This window comes from Macaca thibetana, chromosome 17, assembly GCF_024542745.1.
Source record: "Macaca thibetana thibetana isolate TM-01 chromosome 17, ASM2454274v1, whole genome shotgun sequence".
Taxonomy (NCBI): domain Eukaryota; kingdom Metazoa; phylum Chordata; class Mammalia; order Primates; family Cercopithecidae; genus Macaca; species Macaca thibetana.
The window spans coordinates 57,152,273-57,174,007 of record NC_065594.1 but is presented as its reverse complement, the minus strand read 5'-3'; the positions used below and the strand labels follow the sequence as shown (position 1 = coordinate 57,174,007).

The following is a 21,735-nucleotide window of genomic DNA, read 5'->3' as shown; positions in this document are numbered from 1 at the left end:
TTCTTGAGGAGTATCTTTGTGGCGTTCTCTGTATTTCCTGAATTTGAATGTTGACCTACCTTGCTAGGTTGGGGAAGTTCTCCTGGATAATATCCTGCAGAGTGTTTTCCAACTTGGTTCCATTCTCCTCGTCACTTTCAGGTACACCAGTCAGACGTAGATTTGGTCTTTTCACATAGTCCCATATTTCTTGGAGGCTTTGTTCGTTTCTTTTTACTCTTTTTTTCCTAAACTTCTCTTCTGGCTTCATTTCATTCAATTGATCTTCAATCACTGATACCCTTTCTTCCACTTGATCGAATCAGCTACTGAAGCTTGTGCATTCATATTGTAGTTCTTGTGCCATGGTTTTCAGCTCCATCAGGTCATTTAAGGACTTCTCTATACTAGTTATTCTAGTTAGCCATTCATCTAATCGTTTTTTCAAGGTTTTTTGCTTCTCTGCGATGGGTTTGAACTTCCTCCTTTAGCTAAGAGAAGTTTGATCGTCTGAAGCCTTCTCTCAACTTGTCAAAGTCATTCTCCATCCAGCTTTGTTCCTTTGCTGGCAAGGAGCTGTGTTCCTTTGGAGGTGGTGAGGCACTCTGATTTTTAATTTTCTGCTTTTCTGCTCTGCTCTTTCCCCATCTTTGTGGTTTTATCTACCTCTGGTCTTTGATGATGATGTCATACAGATGGGGTTTTCGTGTGGATGTCCTTTCTGTTTGTTAGTTTTCCTTCTAATAGTCAGGACCCCCAGCTGCAGGTCTGTTGGAGTTTGCTGGAGGTCAACTCCAGACCCTATTTGCCTGGGTATTAGCAGCAGAGGCTGCAGAACACCGAATATTGCTGAACAGCAAATGTTACTGCCTGATCGTTCCTCTAGAAGCTTCGTCTCAGATGGGTACCTGGCCTTGTGAGTTGTCAGTCTGCCCCTACTTGGGGGTGCCTCCTAGTTAGGCTACTCTGGGGCCAGGGACCCACTTGAGGAGGTTGTCTGTCCATTCTCAGATCTCAGACTCCGTGCTGGGAGAACCACTGTTCTCTTCAAAGTTGTCAAACAGGGACATTTAAGTCTGCAGAGGTTTCTGCTGCCTTTTGTTCAGCTATGCCCTGTCCCCAGAGGTGGAGTGTACAGAGGCAGGCAGGCCTCCTTGAGCTGCCATGGGCTCCCCGCAATTCGAGCTTCCAGGCTGCTTTGTTTACCTACTTAAGCCTCAGCAGTGGCGGGTGCCCCTCCCCAGCCTCCCTGCCGCCTTGCAGTTAGATCTCAGACTGCAGTGCTAGCAATGAGGGAGGCCCCATGGGCCTGTGACCCTCCGAGCCAGGCATGGGATATAGTCTCTTGGTGTGCAGTTTGCTGAGACCGTTGCAAAAGCACAGTATTAGGGTAGGAGTGATCCGATTTTCCAGGTGCCCTCTGTCACCGCTTCCCTTGGCTAGGAAAGGGAATTCCCTGACCCCTTGCACTTCCTGGGTGAGGCAGTGCCTTGTCCTGCTTCATCTCACGCTCGGTGGGCTGCACCCACTGTTCTGCCTCCACTGTCTGATAAGCCCCAGTGAGATGAGCCCGGTACCTCAGTTGGAAATGCAAAAATCACCCCTCTTCTGCGTCACTGGAGCTGGGAGCTGTAGACTGGAGCTGTTCCTATTCGGCCATCTTGGAACTGCCCCCCTAGAAACAAATTTATTAAAGCCTCTTATTTCAAAGTGATTGAGTTGATGTTGCTATTAATTTTTGTTTGTTTGTTTGTTTTGTTTTGTTTTGAGACGGAGTCTTGCTTTATTCTCCAGGCTGGAGTGCAGTGGCGCGATCTCGGTTCACTACAACCCCCGCCTCCCAGGTTCACGCCATTCTCCTTCCTCAGCCTGGCGAGTAGCTGGGACTACAGGTGCCCTCCACCACGCCCCGCTGATTTTTTGTATTTTTAGTAGAGATGGAGTTTCACCGTGTTAGCCAGGATGGTCTCAATCTCCTGACCTTGTGATCCGCCCGCCTCCGCCTCGCAAAGTGCTGGTTTACTGGCCTGAGCTACCGCACCCGGCATGTTGCTATTACTTTTTAAGCCCTTAAAAACATTATGGTTTTCTTGATTTGACACATCGAATCCAAAATTAGCTGATATTCCAGTAACACATAAAAGTCTCTTTTTAAATTAAAATATTATATGAGGCACTTAAAGAATATAAGTAAGAAAAAGTAGATCAGTATAACCCTTTATACAAAAAGAACCATTAGGAGAATTTTAGTGTAATTTCTTACACTTTTTTACTTATTTTATATAATTTCATACTGCGATAGATATTGATGTCCTGTTTATATTCCCTTTAATATTATATCATAAAAATTTTTTTGTGTTTTATTGCAAATACCATATTAAAGTAATACAGGAATTTAGGTCAAGGTTTTGCATAAATCTATTCCTTAATTCAATTATTGTTTCTATTTCATTGTCATCTTCTAATCAAGTTTTACTTATTTCTGGTTATATCATTGACTGAATTTTATCTTATATTTTTGCTTAGTGTTATAATAGATATATTTTTATATTTTGCTAGTATTTTACCCCCACCTTCCCATTTCCATCCCCCCAAAAAGTAAATGTTAATAGTCTAATATCTTACTCTATTAAAATATAATCGTGTATAGAGACTTATACATATGTGAAAGTGTAGACATACGTTTATTTACAGAAGTATTATTATGTATACATTTGGAGCATCTTTTTCTCATTTTACAATACAAGAAGAACACACGCTAGGTCAGTAAGTGTGGATCTACCACATTCTATGCAATAACGACCTAATATCATAATATGGCTATACCATAATTTATGTGACCATTATTTATTGATGGGCATTCAGGTTATTGTAGGTTTTTGTGGGTTTTACTGTAATAAATATTCTTAAACTGAGAGCTACATATTAGTGTTTATATAGCAGAGCTTTCCAGAAATAGAATGTATGGGGCAGAGAGTATAACTGTCTTACATTTTAACAGATAATTCACATTGTTTTAAAAATGTTACAGGAATTTATACTCCCTAGACTAATGTATAAGAGAGTAGTGTTTTCGTCTAGCATCACCTGTATTAGTTATTCTTTTATTTATTATTATTATTATTTTTTGTAGAGCAGAGTCTTGATACGTTGCCCAGCCTGGCCTCAAACAACTGGGCCCAAGTGATCCTCGCGCCTCAGTCTCCTGAGTAGCTAGGACTGTACAGGCGTGTGCAACCACACCTGGGTTTAGTTACTCTTTTTAATTCTTGGAAAACAATGGTGAACAATGTTATCTCATTGTTAATTTAACACAAAGTCATATTCTGTGTAAAATTATTTCATAAATCTCATTTTAATCGCTGCATATTATTCCATTGAGTAGATGTATTAGAGTTTTTAATTAATTACTTTAATTTGGGTATTTTTTAATGCTTGCTATAATGAATAAAGTTGTAGTAAACACCTTTGAGGTGAAATCCTTTAAAAATATTTTAGAGTTTTCTTTAGGATAGATTCCTAGTGTGCAGATACTAGGTCAAAGGATAATTTTGAAGATCCTGAAATGTATTACCGAGAGCTTTCTGAAAGGCTTGTACTATTTAACACCACCACTTATTCCATGCTTTCTGCCTGTGTGCCTACAGATGAACTCTGAATTACCCATTGTCTACACATGAGCGTAGCTTCTATTCTAAACCTGGTTATCTCATACCCCTATTTTATTCACTCCTCTCTCGATGAAAGAAATAAATCACTGAGTTCTATTTATTCAGCCTTAATTCTTTAATAGCTTTTTAATATCTACTTTTCAGAATTTTACTGTTTCCTTAGCCGAGGCTGCTTCTCTTCTTTGCCTGAATGACAGCAAAAAGCCTTTTAACTGGCCTTACCTCCAGTCTTATCATCTTCTAAGCCATTAGCCACCTTCTTTCCAGAATATTCATTCTGCAATACAGATCAGATCAGTAGCACTTCTCTGTTTAAAACCAAAAGGCTATTCATACTCCTTAGGATGAAGGGTACACTTTTATCTCTACAGCCTCATCTCTCTCTATTCTCATTTCTTTTCCCTATCCCCTCTTTTTTTCCCCCTATCTCTGAACCTTTATGCTGCTTGCTACCTCCTTTATTTGACCTCATCTTATGTGGTGGTTTCTTTTATCTCTATACTGTCTGCCTTCCGACCTTCAAGTTTTGTTGGCTCCTCCTCCAGTTGGTGTGCCAGTTTAGTCATAGCACACTGTCATAATTTCTTGTTAAGTTGTGTGTAAACCCTCCCTCCCCTCATTAGAATGTGAGCTTCTTGAAGCAGAGATTGTATCTTGTTTATCAAGGGTTCCCAGAACTTCACATGGTACCTGTTAGTACCATGATTTGTAGTATGTCTTTGTTGACTAATTGAAAGCAGGTTAGGGACTTATCATCTCTAGAATGAAGTTTTATGGTATAAAAAGTTTTTAATTATCTGCTTTTTTGGATGCCTCTCCAAACAAATTTCCCAAGACTTTTGCTCCTTCACATATACTCTGTGAAAGTCAGCTACGTGTGTTTTTAATGACTATACAAATACTGTTTAACATCTTTACGCTTTTATAAAATCCTAATTTATATCCTATTCCTTTTAACTGGAATGCCCTCCCTTCCTTGCCTTTTCTCTTGTTAAACTTTTTGTCATTCTTTGAAACCTCGCTGATTGTCCTGAGTTTAATTAACATCTTTTCATCCTTCAGGACATAGTATGTATAGATTTATTTTATAGCATTTATTGTAATATTTCATAGCTTGTGTTTTTATTTCTGTTTTTTTTCTCCTAGTGGACTGAGTTCCAATGAGACCTGTATCTTTGTCATTATATTCATTTCACCTAGTGTCTGCTAAATAAAAGATTATCAGGAAATTTGGTGAATAAATTAGTGACTCAGCTATATTTGAAGAAACGTTATTTTAGCCTATGGGATACAATATTATTTTAGAGCCCGATTGCTTTAATTTTTAGACATGATTGCCCCTGGGCCTTTTTGATTTATAAATCAGAAGATTCTAAAAATATTGAATTTAGCAAGACACTAAGTGAGTGTGGGTGTAATGTATTTTCATGAGGAGAAACAATATTGTAGACAGACCATAGAAATCAGAAAATGGTAATATAACTTAATATTATTACCTTAATATCTATAAATTTTTTATATAGTTGAAAAATACTTTTTATAGTAATTTATATGTCTGCTTTGTAACAGTTGAGAAATAATGCATGTTAAGAAAATAAGGCATTTTGTTCATATTTGCAATATCAATTTTATTACATTTTTAGAAATGGAACTCAGTTTGCATAACCTTAGCTTGAAAATAATTGGTACTGCATTACTGGGAAATAACTTACTCTTCTGTTAACATTAAATTAGCATGTTTCTATCTGTAGTAGTCATAGAATATGTTATTCATGGTTTTTCATACAATTTGAGGTATTTACATTCTTGTTTATATCTGGAAACATAATTGAAATATGGTTCCTTTACCCACTTATACATTTAATTTAGGGTACTTTGGTATTGAATTTGACATTTATGAAATTTTATTAGAGGGCAATAGGCTTAATTTGTCCCATCATTAGAAAAATTAATTAAACTGAAGATTAGTAGGGAATCATGAAAAAACTTGTTTTAATTAAAAATGTTCATTGCTTATATAGTGTCATAATTCCTGTTTCAGTTAATGGAAACCTGTCAAATTTAGAGTGTTTTCAAATTTGAAGACATTTTTGATGTTGTTAAAACTCAAGGAAACTTAGTTCTGCTGTATAAGAATAAAACTAAAATTTTAAGTTATAACTTAAGTTTATTTTTCTTTTCAAGGTAAATGTTAATGGGAAAAGTGATTTATTTTATTTTATTAAAATAAATTTGGCTATAGATTTTTTCCTTAAATACCATATAAGTGAAAAGAACTATAACCTGTGTGGGTATGTATTTGTATATGTATATATATGTACCTAGTGGCATTTTAGAAGAAATGATTTAATGAAAAATGTTTCCAAAATGTTATTTGGGTTAGGTGCTCCCTTTACCATCAATATGAAGCCCAGGCTCCTTCCTTTCTGTCTCTCTCTTGTTCTCTGTGTGTGTGTGTGTGTGTGTGTGTGTACATATATCTATATGCAGAATATAGACATTTTTGTTTTGTTTTTGATCATCTGGTTTTCTTAACCTCTATGATGTGTAGTAAACTTGGTAACATTTTTATTTTGGTTTTGTAGCAAGATTAATACAAATATTAAACCTGGAAGACCTTGTTAAAATGTAATGGTTAATTTAAAAATTAGTTTTTTATGTTTCAGTGGGAAACATATTTGTCTTCAGTGAACACATGGCTTACTGACTCTGAATATATATGATATTAAAAAGTATTTGTAAGATAATTTGATTGATTTAAATTGAACTTCTCGATTATCTATTTGAGACTATTAGTAACTACTCAATAATTTTATAAGTATAAAAAGATGGGATTTGTACTTTATAAATTATATTTAAGGTATTAACTTTTATGTGAAATAGTGAGTAGGTTATGGGTGGGGGTGGGGAGCTGGAGTGGGGAAATTGGAAGAGAAGTATAATGTCCAAAACTGTTAAGAATAAATTTTTATGCTTTTTAGTTTGAATTATTTTTTGTTCATTATAGTGTTTTCATTTTGTGAGTTTTTCTATGCACATACAAAATGTTTCTCCTCAGGCCCCCTTGTATTTGCTGGTCCTATTTTTATGAACCATCGAGAACAGGCTCTAGCCAGACTCAGATCCCATCCAGCACAGCTAAAGCATAAACGGGACAAGCACAAAGGTATTTGGTCTTCCTTATCACCTAGGTGGGATACTTTCCCAATTTCTTCCACTTATTTGAATTTTGTCTCTGGGAAAATGCACAAACCTGATTCTTCTACTTTGCTTCTATCATTATGATGTAGCCTGAGGAGAAAGAACATGCTGAAAGTGGTACCATTTGTCAGTGACTGTCATGCTTCTTGTTTCATTTTTTGTTGTTGTTAGCTTTCATTAAGGAGACATTTTACAGTATTTTTTTTTCCATTTCTTTTCAAATTTCAAAAAATTAAGGGAAGGTGGAAAAAATTATTGCTTTCTATCTTACATCCTTTATTATTTGCTCCTTAATGACAGATCTGGCCTTTTACAATTCTTTCTTGAATGCTGTTTATATGCTTTAGGATGAACAATATTACTAAATTCACTATATTAAATGATGATAGTAAGACTGCCATTACACTTTTCCACTGTTTATTAATTAAGTTTACATATACGACAAATGAATATACAAATATTTGATGGTTGTGGGTTAAGTAGAGATAAGTGCAAGCAAAGCACAAATCATGAAGACTTTCTCTAGTCCCTGGCATTGGTCAGAGGGCTCTCCTAGTCTGTAAGGAAGTAGGAATCTAGCTCGGTATTGTTCTTTGAGATCTCAGAGTTCTGGGTTAATTAAATATATTCTTAAAGCATACTTATTTTCTTATAAGCCACAAATTATGGGTCAGCTAAGATCAGGAAAGAATTTAATACGAAGAATTTATAAATTTATATAAAATGTTTGCCTTGTATCCTGGCCTTTGAACCAGTGCTCTTCCTTGGCTAGCACAACTGAAAATTGCCATTTTCTTAAATGCCTAAGATAGGTCCTGCAAAATAGAATAGGAAGTTTTAAAACATGCTTTCCATGTGGACAAATTAATCTAATTAATGTTTGGATCCTTTTCTTTTTCTTTTGTTTTTGGCTGCAAAACTGTCATAGTGTAATTAAAAAAAAATTTTCATAGGCAATATAGTTTAATCAACTTTATTTTGATCTGCCTCTTTCAGTCTGTCAGTTTGCCACTCAAAACAAAAACATAAAATAGACAAAATTCATCTTTAGTAAAGGTATAGAGCACAACTTAAGATATACTCTGCAGAAATAAAAAGTGTTTTAAATCTAACGCAATTAACCACAGTAAAATTTGTGATTGCTTTATTTACTGAGTGCTTTAACAATGCCATAAATATTTAAGGAATTTTCAACCTGAGACAGCTGATTCCAAAAAGAAAAGATATATATAAGGAGTAATATTTGGAGTATGCAATGAAATTGTTATTGCCAGAATGTCTGATCTCTTATGATTTCTACTATGTCACAGTTAGAACAGATTTTTTTTGGTTTCTTTCTCCCACCAAATACATGAAAGTGAAGTTTTCCCAATAATTTACCTGAGGTTAAATATTCACATTTCATGAAACAGTTTAAAACCTTTTCAGCTCCATGTGAGTATCTCATGGACAAGTATCTTTATTCTTTCCAGATTTTTAAATGAAATGTTAAATGAAGACCAAAGTTACAAATTTAAAGCAGACTTTTCCCAATGTCACATAATGATTGGCTATAGAAATTATTCAGTGAGGCTAGGCACAGTGGCGCACGCCTGTAATTACAGCACTTTGGAAGGCTAAGAGGGGTGGATCACTTGAGGTCAGGAGTTTGAGACCAGCCTGGCTAACATGGCGAAACCCCATCTGTACTAAAAATACAAATAATAATAATAGTAATAAGCCCAGTGTGGTGGCACATGCCTGTAATCCTAGCTACTCAGGAAGCTGAGGCACGAGCACAATAATCACTTGAACCTGGGAGGCAGAGGTTGCAGTGAAAAAACAAATTATTCAATGATAGCTAGCCTTAAAGTTTGTTTGTCAGGGGGTTACTTTATAACAAGTTTCTTTGTATACTTGTGGCAACCACTCTGTGAGGACCTACTTTGTAATGTCACAGTGTAGGACCAGTTTTATTGGATTTTAGGGTTTTAGAGAGTGAGATAGTTTTCTCTTTTTACTCCCCAAATACATTTACAATGCAAATAATAATTTATCAATTGGTACCCTGTTTTTTTTTTGTAAAGAGTATTAATTTACTGCTCACTAATTTCCCTCCAGCCACTAACCATTTACACTCACTGTCTTGTCATTTAATTCTCTCTCCATTCACTGCTTTTACTTTTATGGCATGTCGAACATCCCTAATTTGAAAATTCGAAATGCTCCAAGATCTGAGCACCAACATGAAGCCCCCAAGTGGGAAATTCCACACCTGACCTCCTGTGACGGGTTGCAGTCTCAGCACACAGCTTATTCAGTGTCCTTAAGTCCCTCTTCAGCTGTGATAAAGCTTTTCCATGCACAGCATGATGGTGACACCAATCACAGTTTGTCTACATGGGTGGCGGGAAGTACCTTTGCTTTCTGATAGTGCAGGGTATACAAATTTTCTTGCACCAAATTGTTTAAAATATTGCATAAAATTATCTTCCGGCTATGTGAGTAATGTGTATATGAAATATCAATGAATTTCACATTTAGACTTGGGTCCCATCCCCAAGATATCTCATTACTATATGCAAATGTTCCAAAATTTGCAAAAAGTCCGAAATCCAAAACTCTTCTGATCCCAAGCTTTTCAAATAAGGGATGCTCAACCTTTACATATTTTCATGGTCTTGATAAGTGTTTTTTCTACATATATTTTTCTCTTCACCTTACCCAGTTTATCTTCTAGTTTATCTACTGATAAACTGGAAGTTTATGGTATTAATTGTTATGTTCTGTCTTACATTTAATTATGTTGGTACAAATTATAGGATGATAATAGTTAAAATTTTTTTAGACTGTTACTTTTTTGTGATAGTGTATGGAGAGTAAGAACTGTGGATTCGTTGTTAACAGGGCTAAGTTCTAAGATGGAAAGTTGGAGAACTTCTGGGTGATTGGAGAAAATTCAGAGGAGGTCACAGAATTCATCCTATACAGGCAGATATTGACTAAAGGCAAAATAGAGTATATAGACTGAATCAATAAGTACAATTCCATATGAAATACAGTAAATTATTCTAAAATGCACCCATAAACTATATTTGAAACAGAATTAACATTTGTTTCAGCTATTCAGTACCTTACATAGAAAAATATGTTAATAGTATACATAGTTAGGAACATCTGAATTGTTTTAGAGATAGTCCTAAAATCTATTTTAAAATGACAGATGTGAAAATCTGAAGACACACGGATAAACATCCGAGTCTATTTTGTACTTTCTGTTTGGAAATGTTACAGTGTGATGAAAATATCATAGCCTTTGGAATTAGGCTTCAATTTTATTTCAGATTTTGTCATTTACTAGAACTACATGGCTGTGCAAAATGTCTTAATCTCTTTGGCTTCAGTTTTCTTATTTAAAAAACAATAACAGGTAATTCTTAACTGATTGTGTTGCTATGAAGATTGAAATATGTGTGTAGTCTTTGCACACACACATATGTAGTCCTTGCACATATAAATCCTCCATGAATATTAGCTTTAATATTTTTAATTGAATTATTTGTTTTCTCTTTCAGAATTATCTTAAAGTACAATATTTGAGATTTATGAAATGCATAGTTTATTTTTACAAAAGATTTAAGGTTTCAACCATTTGGTGGTGGTAAAATGCATGAGCCTTATTTATGATTAAACTCCAAATTCGTTGTGCCGTTTATGATTTTGGGCTGATTACTTAACCCCATAACCCTTTAAGCCTTATTTTTTTCATCTGTAAAATGGACAAAGAATGCCTATACCATCAGATTGCTTTATTCATTAAAGAAAGCAACAATAGTAAATATTGATTGAGCACTTTTCATATATTATTTTATTTAATTCTCATGGGACCCTGATGAGTTATATGTCATTGTTACTATATTATAGATAGGCAAGCTAGGACCAAAAGGTCCAGTGTCCAATTGTCATACAGCCAGCAAATGGTAGAACCAAGATTCCAATCCAAATTCTTAGGTTCCAGTACCCCCAAGCACTCATCCACTGTGGTATTTGTTTACAGTGTTCAGTTAGCACACAGCAAGTGCTTAGGAAATTGCAACTACTTTTGTCCTTGCTGATTTGTTTTAATGATTTTGCTCAAAGTACTCACTGTGTTCTGTGGTAGTTTCTGTTATATGCATAACTGTAGGATTACCCTCCATAAGTATAGATTTCAGTAAAAATTAAAATTAGAAGTTAGAGTTCCTTAGATATTGAACCCTCTTTTTTCTCTGTGTATACAAATATGTGTATATAATTATATATAATGTGTACATACATACAATATTTTAGTTACATAGTTGCCAAGACTTTGTAGCTACTGTAGTTTCAATGTTACATAGTACACACACACACACACACACACACACACACACACACACAACATATTCATCTTAGGGAAAATACAGATGTGCTCATACTTAAATGACCAATTATAAGATTATTCACATCTGTCAATTTTGTTTTGACAGACAATATTTAATTTTTTATATAGATCTAAGCTTTGGTCTTATTGCTGCTCATTAACACTTTACTGAATAATGAGCTTGAACAGATTTTTTTTTTTTTTTTTTTTGGAGACAGGATCTCACTCTATCACCTAGGCTGGAGTGCAGTGGCACCATCACAGCTCCCTGCAGCCTTGACTTCCCGGGCTCAGGTGATTCTCCCACCTCAGTCGCCCAAGTAGCTGGGACTACAGGTATTCACCACCACACCCAGCTAGTTTTTTGTATTTTTAGTAGAGACAGGGTTTTACTGTGTTGCTCAGGCTGGTCTTGAACTCCTAGGCTCAAGTAATCTGCCTTTCTCAGCCTCCCAAAGCCCTGAGATTATAGGCGTGAACCACCACGCCCAGCTTGAGCAGAATTAATCTTGCTGAATTCACTTGCTGGTTCTGGAATTTGCACTAATTTTTTGGCCGCTTATTAAGTGCCTTTTTTCTTTGATAAACTTTGATTAATGTCTGAGTTATAGGAATTATACTCAGTTTTTGACATCAAATACCATATGCATATATATTTTAATTCTGCCACTGCCGCTGATATTAAGACCCTCATCTCAATTTTTTTACTTGTAAGATTTTCACTATCTGTAATAATTGAGAAGTAGTTTTGTACAGATATAGTTTGTTTCAGTGAACAAAATGTTCTAGTATTATTTTGACCTCTAAATAATAGCTGCTACTTTTTTAGTTATTGTAGTTGTATTCAGTAAATTACCAGCCCTCAAAAAAAATATCCTTCTCTGATGCTATGTCTCTATTGTGGGATTTATGCCTATGAATATAAATCTCCTACTCAACGGAGGAGACGAAATGCTAAATTCAAAGATAAAACCTTCTAACTAGGCATCAATACATTTATATAAAGTGGAATGATACTTGAAATGTTTAAGCCTGGCAGAATTGTATGAATGCAATGTATTTTCTATGTTAAATCTCATTTGGTTTTAATAATTAGACATTTTTACCAATTGAGATAAAGCTGCAAAATTTCTTTACATCTGGCATCTTATTCAATAGCCTTTGGAAGATATGTATTTGTGTGTGTGTGTGTGTGTGTGTGTGTGTGTGTGTGTGTAGGCCTTTGCATATATTTTACCATTCCACTATCTTTCCAACATGAGGAGACTTTGAACTGAGTATATTTTATCTTGGATGGAGTGAAACTAAATGCTGTGTGTGTGTGTGTTTTTTTGTTTTTTTTTTTAGTCCATCCATTCTTTGGTTTAATTTGGCAAACCCACATTAGATAATTTAGCAGAAGAGGAATTATATTCTTCATCCTATTATAGTAAAACCTCTCACTAATTCTGAATTTATGATATTTGAGATGCAGTATTTGTGATCTTTTTTGAGTAAAAAATTCAAAATAATTTCTTCCTCTGAATTTTCAGGGTCATACTTATAAGGGGAAACCTGTCTAAAATCACTAGCTTTTCAAACCAAGGGCTCAAGAAATGAAGGATTCCTTCAACGTGCCTTCAGCCTCTGGGTCCAGCAGTTAATTCTTGTATGTTAAAGGACTTTTATGTTTATGGTACATTTTAAATGTAATATTGGCCTATTTTGAAATATAATGTAGGTAACCACACTCTATTTATTGTAGCATTTAGTTTAATCTGTAATCTGTACTGCTTGAAGGTAACAAAACTGAATTTTTACTTCAGTGTTCTGTATGATTAAGACTTCCAGTGAGCCACACAGGCCTACCTGTTCTATGTTATTCCGAATTAGTGAGATTTTACTGTCCTAGTGTCATAAAGAGTTTCAGGCTTTTTGAAATCATAGTCATTTAGTTATGGAAATGAAAGTAATAATGTAGGTGGATTTTGTCTCACGTGGATGTTACTAAAGGTTAGATAAAAAAAGAATAAACACAAAATGATTTACTGTTATTCTGTTTAACATTCTAAAATGCACAATGAAAATACAGAATAAAAAGTGTGTGTCTGTAGATTCACATATGTATCTTCATATAATACACACTTGTTTAGAGTTTCTATACCACTCGAGAGTGGTTTAGACTAGTTGAACTTGTGAAATTCCTTCCAGATTTACATTTATTCTGTGTACAAGGAATTTGAATCTTGATGATATAAAGGTCATATGTTAGTGATGTATAGGAGAAATACATTGTGATTAGAAAAGTAAGTTGTTGTTATTTACACATTCCAAACAAAAATTTTTATATTCTGGAATGTGGTTTTTGATGCTATGGTTAGATTGTTGGAAAATTCAAAGTTGGATTGCAAAAACCAGGGTAGAGAAAAGGCTTGAAGCAAGCTAAATGAAGGAAATTATAAGAAGGGAGGAGGAGAGAAGGAATGAAAGCAGAAAAAAAGGTTTGCTTGAGAGTAGTGATTGGGAACGGGGAGACAACCACAAAGCAATATGGCTGAAGGTGATGGTGGCACAGGAAACATGAATAAGAATAGGCCATTGAACTGCAATATATTGAATAAAGCTCTTTGGTCTTTATACATTTTGAAAAGTTCAGTTGAGTTTCGCAATACTGGTGGACAGTGTAGCCTTTCTAAGATCTGTTTAGGAAATCTAAGTCACTTGTGAATCCATTAGCAATTTTTAAAAAATGGCTAGTACTAACAATATCACTAAGTTTAAAATAATTGTTAAATGACTTTGCATGCAGTAATTTTTTATGCAAACTAAATTTTCCCATATAAACTGTTACATTTTAAATTTTGTTATTTCTATAACCTAATGACCCATTTATTATATAAGGTTTTATCCATAACTAGATTTTTATCTCTGTTTTTATTAATTCAGTGATATTCACAAATGGAAGTATATAGTCTATCTTTCAAAATTGCTTCTTTGCAGGTAGATTCTTGATCTATCACTTCTAACAGCTACAGATTCTTCTTGCTTGTTCCTTTTAACATTTTTCTCTTGTTCTTCCATAATAAACTGATTTAAATTTTTATTTTGAAGATGAATAATGGCTTAATTATTCATAATTCACAAATTATAACACTTGCAGATGGAAGTGGAGAAAGAGGCGAAAAGGATGCAAGCAAAATCACAACGTACCCTCCAGGCTCTGTGCGATTTGACTGTGAGCTCCGGGCAGTCCAAGTCAGCTGTGGATTTCACCATTCAGGTAGCAGCTGGAACTTTAGGGTATAACTGCATTTTTACAATTGTGCTAAGTAACTTATTTGTTCAGATTTGATTAACATAGCCTGTTAACTGTGTGTTAAAAGCTATAGTGTGGCAATCTCTCAAATCTGTAAGATCTTTGTATTTATTACAGAATCTGTTTAAACAACTGTGGCATGATAGAACAAGTACTTGTCTAGAGATCTAACTTCTAGTCTGTCTTCCTGTGGACTTCTTTTATAATTCAAGACATTCTTGAAGATGAAATAATCCCTTAAATCTTTTTCAATTCTAGAATGCTGCGGTTTTTTGTAACATGTTCCCTTATTTTATTAATGTTCAGTGATAAATGTACGTCAACAAATTTACTTTCTTAAAATGTAGAAAATAATTAAATTCTTAGTAAATTATTGGCATTTGGGTTAGCTTATGCTGTACCGTTCAGCCTTTATAAAAATGAAAAATGTTAAATTCCTTCCTTGAAGATTATTTGATAAGGCATTAACAGACATTAAAGTTCTGCTCTTTCATTGATATTGTATGTAATTGTGCAGATCTCCTATCCTAGATAGGAGAGAACAATATTTTATATGTAGTTACTCATTATTAAGATTTTACAGTTGACCTGAACCAGTGTGTTACTAAGAATTAATGTTATTAAATGGCATTCATAAGAATTTTTAAGTATGTATTACAAAAAAAATTATACATTTATATGACCTACAAAAATATTTTGCAGAACTAAAATTAATTTCTCATTAAACATAAATTTGTCCTTCAGTTACCTATTTTTAATGGTGCTATAAATCTTAAATAGTGAAAATTACACTGCTTTTAGTATAGTTATGATAGAAGTGTAAAATGAAATAATATAATGAAAAAGTAAAGCTGTGTGTTTTGGTTTCAGTGGTTTTAATGGAAAATGGAGATGTCTATACATTTGGTTATGGGCAGCATGGGCAGCTAGGACATGGAGATGTCAACTCCAGGTACTTGCTAACTTTTCATTTGAAGATCCTGAGTTATTTTTTCTTCATTTCTCTTTTCCTTCTTTTTTCTTTCTTTTCTCTTTTTAAATATATATTTCTATAATTAAAATAATATTATACCACTGCTTTGCAAAGTGTGGCCCGTGAATTATTGGGTGGTTTCTGATCTTATAGTTGAGTGCTTTTGTGGGGATAAAAGATTTTGTAGTTTCAGGAGAAAAGTTGATACATATTTTAAATAGGAGAGTGATTATGATTGTCACAAAATATCACTATATTCTTAGCAGTTATCTTTTAAAAGGCTGTGCATGGCAATAGAAAAGATAGTGAATTGTGTTTTTTAAAAATGTCAGCAATGGATTCAAACATATTCCTGATGTCTGTTTTGAAATTTTGGTCTAATAACATGCAGCCATTGAAGCTTTTGAATAATTTTTTAACAACCTATTGGTCTCTCTGAGTAACTATTTTGACTTACTGCAAATAGCAAAGAACTAATTGTAGTAGAGTGACTGGTAGTAATTTCCTAATATCCCTACTTCATTTGGTAGTGGAGTTTTAGTTTGTGACATGATCATGCAGCTAAAGATTCCCTTTCTCAGCCTCCATTGCAGCAGGATGTGGCCATGTGAACTTAAGTGATAGGTGCCACTTTGGAATCTTGCTGTTAAAGGGAAAAGGTATACCTTTCCATTTTCCCTTCTCTCCTCGCAGCTTGCTGGCTGGAATGAATACGTGGTAGCAGAAACTAAAGAAGTCATCATAGAGATAAGTTGGAGACTGTGTATTGAGAATGGCAGAATTATAAGATAGGAATAGACTGGGTCTCTGACACCATGAACTGCCTCATCAGCTTCTTACAATTGCATGCTTCTTGCGTGATAAATAACTTCTATCTTGAAGTCCCTCTTGTCTGTCATTACAGCAGCTGAGTTTGTATTGTACATAATGCAGTCAGAATACTTTTGGTCAAAAGTAATAGAAAATCCATTTTTATTTGTTCAGGTCTTCCAGGAAGCAGATGCCAAGACAGGATTAGATGTGCAAATAATTTATTAGGGGAAAACTCCTGTGAAAAAGATAAAGGGGAAAAGCACAAGCACAGACAGGGAACACCTTCGGATACGATGTAGTTTTGACCCTATGAAAGGAGAAAGAGAAGGAAGAATTGGGTGGGAGGAGTCTTAAGTTACAGCATAGCATTAAGAGAGTTTTAGCCAGGCCAGTGATGTGTCCCCAAGCCGAGGATACCTTTGGAAGGGTCCTGCATTGCGCAGTAATAGACCAACATTCATACCTTCACCATGCTCAGTCACAGCTGGTAACACCCCAGGGTACGAATGTCCTCATGCATCCAAAGGGACAGCACCTGAGGCTGTTACAATAGTTACCTCTGCTCTCTGTAGCAGATTGTCTTGAAGGAGATGTGAGTGGTCTGTGTCTGTGGCTGTTTCACCATGGAAACAGGAGTATTTATGAAGTCTGGAAAGATACAGAACAGCTTCAAGCCAGACTTCACTCAGCAATTCACTTTGCTGCAAAAACTCGCCTTTTTGACCCTCTACTCTGCCTTATTCTTCCTTGTAGTCACAGTGTGAATTAAGTGAGGACTTTTATGGTTTCTCCTTTACATACAGTGAAAGAAAGAGAACTTCTCTTCATGTAATCATTAAATAAAATTCAACGTTGTTACTGTGTCTTGAACTCACCCTACTATTGTGGCAGGGATGGAATTCTGTCATTTACATGGTAAATACTAGTGATTCTTAACCCTGGCTGTATATTAGAATTACTTAGGGAATTTGAAAAAATATCATCCATGGAATCTACATCCAGCATTTCTGAGAGATGTGTGTGTTGGAAGGCTTGTGGGTGGGACAGGGGTGGGGAGTGGTCCTTGATAGGATGGCAGCATCAGTTTTTTCCTAAAAGGTCCCCAGATTCTATATGTATCCGGGATAAGAACCACTCTCTACCCCTCGAGCTGAGGCAGGGTCAGATCCATGGGCACTGCATTAAAAAATGGCAATGAAAGGGAGTGTCCTGAGTTACATTTATGAATTTTGTTCCTAATGATAAGAGACTATTGAGATATCATTGAGTTGAACTTCTTGTTAAAAACACAAGTGAAACATAAAATTGATACTACTATCAAGAGGTTTGTAAAACTATCACAATCACAAATACTTAATGATGAATATCATGGTTGCAAAGAGCAAAGATGTCTTTGGCAGAATTACTTTATCAGATGTGTCTGCTGGATATGACATAATATCAACAGGGTTGAGCAATTACTGTCACAGGTGTTAGATGCCAACTGATATTTTGCTCTGCAATTGAGTAACATTACTGAAATGCAGAGGCTGAATCTGGGTTGTAATTACAGTTGGCCCTCTGTACCTGTGGGTTCTGCATCTGTGGATTCCATCAATCTTGACAGAAAACCTAGTTAAGCCTATGATAATTACATCTGTACTGAACATGTACAGATGTTTTTGTCTTGTCATTATTTCCTAAACAACAGAGTGTAACAACTATTAACATGGTGTTTACATTGTATTAGGTATTATAAGTAACCTAGAGATGTTTTAAAGTATACAGGAGGATGTACCTAGTTTATGTACAAATACTATGCCAATTTATATAAGGGATTTGAGTGTCTATGGAGTTTGGTAGCTGCAGGGGATCCTGGAACCAATTCTCCATGGATGTTGAGGGATGACTGTAATCTGTGTGGGGAAGAACGTGGCAGCGTTTTGTTCTGTTTCTCATTTGAGAGTTGGGACACAGAAGAAGAGGGTTTATTTGTATCATCATGGCTATTGTTGTTGTTGTTATTTAGCTGTTGTTTATTTTGTGAGCCGTAGAAATTGGGAAAGGTGCATTGCAGTTAGGTAAGATGGGGTCTCAGTCATGTATGCAGCAAAGAGGGCACTTCACAGAAAATAATTGGCAAATAGCAGTATTTCGTGGTCTTGCCAGAGTGGAAAGGGAAATAATGAAAAGCATGGCCATGTTATAGTCAAGTTATGTTATCTTACTCTGCACTTGACATTCAGAAGAAGGAGCAGCGTGAGCACAACATCCTTCCACTCTGCACTGAGGTGTGATGGCGACTGAGAGGGAAGGTGTTCATGTCAGCTTTTAAAATGAAGAGATACCTAAAAACATGACTTCGTGGTCCTGGTTATAACAGTGAACACAATTCTTTGATTCCCAAGTCTGAAGAGATACAGGGCAGTTTCAGGCCAGACTTCCTCAGGTGATAATATTGTAGTAATATACTCCCTATTTTAAATAGCTTGAATTTATCATCTTCATGCCCCCCCCCCCCCCCCCCCCCCCCCCCCTCCCCCCCCCCCCCCCCCCCCCCCCAAATATGATAGCATTTAATGTTGAAACAAAATATCAGAGTTTCTTATAAAGATTAAACATTGGTGGGATCTACACAGTGGTGTAGTAACTGGTAGATGCTACATAGTGGTGGAACCTGGAACTGTAGAGGCAAGGCTCAGCCCTTCACTTCTTACCAACCATGTGACTATAATTTCTTAAGATTAAACACTGGTGGGATTTGTTTTAACTGCCCAAAGTTCTTTTCCAACATGGAATATTTTGGTCCTTGTTCCATTGAGTGGTAACTGAAAGACTGATTGCATGAAGTGTGGGCAGAGCTAAAATGGATAATGCAGTAGTCATACCTATATACTGTACCTAGTGGATTAGATATTCATCAAGACTGCTTCAGTCTTAAGCACTCAGTTACCCTGTCTGTCTGCACCTTTGTGGGACTTGCAAAGTAGCAGCCAAGAACTCTGTTATTAATTCAGAAAGGAATTGATTACGTCTGTGGAGGAACAATGTTGGGAGGAGCAAAGCTTCTATAGCATATGTATTAACTACAACAAAGCAAAATATTTACAGATAATTGAAATAAAGGGTTACAGTTGGAGAATATTTTTGAAAAGTCTCTAGTAATCAAGAGCTGTTAACTGGAATTTATGGTATAGCACACATTAATAATGTGTTGATTAAGATCAATATTGTGGTGTGCATGATAATGAAAATGGAAAAATGTTGTTGATATTCTCTTTATTTAATGTGTTATATTGCCAGAGTGACCAAGTTCGGTCTCTAGATTGGGTCCTGATTCTGTTACTTGGTAGCTGTATGATCTTGGCAAGGTCACTTAATCTTCTTGTGTCTCAGTTTCTTCTTCTATTAAATGGAAATAAGTCTCTCTCCCACAGAAGATTGTGTGAGAATCCAGTGAAATGACACAGATGATTTAGCACAGAGCCTAGCCCGTAGTTAGTGCTCAATAAATGTTAGTTGTTCCTATTGCTGCTTTTTAAAGTGAATGTCAAAAAGCCGATGAGGGCTTTTATATATTCAGTCAGGACGTGTCTGCCAGCCTTTTTTTTTTTGGTTTGTTTGGTGTGCTCTTCAGTTTCTGCATTTCAAATTCTTTTACCATGTTTAGTAAATTAGGGGTAAAACTGTATAGTTTAGTTGCTTTTATTCTCTTTTCCAGCAGAATTTTTATAACTCTTACAGTGTTTCTGAGTTTCATCCTTTTCTTGCTCTCCTATCCTCCTGTGCGCTCATGTGCTACACAGTCATCAAACCTGGAACTGTAGAGCCAAGGTTCAGCTCTTTTGCTTCACTCCTTATCAACTGTGTGACTATAATTTCTCTAAGCCTTAGTTTTCATATCCTATAGGATTGTTGTAGTATTAATGTGATGTGTGTAAAGTGCCTGTTGTGCACACATGCATACACACATACACACAGTTTTTCTTTCTGTTCTTCCTCTGTTTTTCAAGTAACTTAATGAATGGACTCTACTATCATTTAAAGAGTTTGAAGACTATGTACTAGAAGACCTGCCACCAATTCTTGAGAAAATCTTTCAAACTCTTCAGATCTCCCCATAGAGTTATTTTGATAATCAGTGGTACAGTTATCACAGTGGTGATACAATTTCACATTTTGTATGTGAAAGCAATTTGTAAATTGCAGATGAGTAAACTGTTACAGGAATTCTCCCTTCAGTTTCTTGTTTGCATTGGACTGGATGCTTCTGTGAGGGGATTAGTTCCACTTTTGGCCCTTTGAAGTGGTAATCATTTGCAAAATCTTTCTGTACTGAGAATTGAGAACCACTTTCCTTTCTACTGTTGTTCCTATCTGTATTATTCCATCCTCAAGTGAAAAACTACTGCTCTTCTGCAGCATGGCCATTCCTCTCTCCTCTCCTGTTGTTACCTACCTACCTTTTAGTCACTGCCTTTCATTTGTTGAAAATTTAGCATCTGACTCAGAGTATTTTCTTACCCTGAGTCTTGTTACAGACATGAGTGATATTGGTGTCCACATGAATGGTCCCATACAGCATTCTTACCTTTACATCTGTATTTCTGGATTCACAGAGGAAGTTCTGTGAACCCATGCTGGATCTAACACAGCTCTGACTCTGAATTCTCAGGTTTAAATATCCATAATCTAATGATACTTTCTTCTTCTGTGATGCAGCCCTACTTTACTTCCCTTTGACTTTATGCCCCACAACCCTCTACTTTTTTACTCTTTTTTTACCCTTTTTTAACTTTATGTCCTACTCAAGTTAAAGACTGTTGCTTAATTTCTTCACCTATACTCTTACCAGTTTCTTCAATTTTCCTACTTTCTTGGTCATGGTACTAGGACATGATAAAACCGCAAGCATGAATCAATCTGTTAATATTTCCTATGCCTACTCTTAGGCTTCTGGAAGGTAAGAAATACCTATGCAGATTGATACATAATTTTCAAATTCAACCAGTTCCTCTACAATGGTCTTTAACCCTCCGGTTGTGTAGTATTGAACTATTTGACTTAATACATTTTGAGAGTTTGATGAAAGACATGGGTCTCTATCCAGAAATATACAAGAATATACACTTAAAAATTTGCTTGCAAATTTAAGGGATCTTTTGAAGCTTACTCATGGACTTCCTAGAAGTCCTTTATATCCTAGTTGAAAACTCCTGCTCTTAGTATGTATCTGTTCCATCTACAGTCACACCTTTTCTTGAATCTTCAAACTCTCCACTCACCTGCTTCCTCCTTTTAGCATAGGACCTCCGTGTACATTGCAACAAATATAAGAAATTATTCAGCCCACCAACCCTGCAAACCTACTTGTATCCATACCACTTCTCTGCTGCTTTCCTCATATTACAATTAAAGAGGAACCTGTCATGTCCATGCTGTG

At 35.6% G+C, this 21,735-nt stretch overlaps 1 protein-coding gene across 20 annotated transcripts in view; it reads left to right on the top strand.

Annotated features, from left to right (window-relative positions):
* The window catches only part of MYCBP2 (MYC binding protein 2), a 1,055,480-nt gene that overhangs the window by 863,330 nt on the left and 170,415 nt on the right, over positions 1-21,735 (top strand). For 18 of the 20 annotated variants that reach the window (XM_050766397.1, XM_050766398.1, XM_050766413.1 and 15 more), the window contains 3 exons: positions 6,709-6,816; positions 14,372-14,491; positions 15,398-15,479. In XM_050766397.1, coding sequence (XP_050622354.1) covers positions 6,709-6,816; positions 14,372-14,491; positions 15,398-15,479 — 310 coding nt within the window. Of the gene's footprint in view, positions 1-6,708; positions 6,817-12,773; positions 12,881-14,371; positions 14,492-15,397; positions 15,480-21,735 lie in introns of those variants that run through there. The other 2 variants (XM_050766415.1, XM_050766404.1) reach the window with 2 other exon arrangements.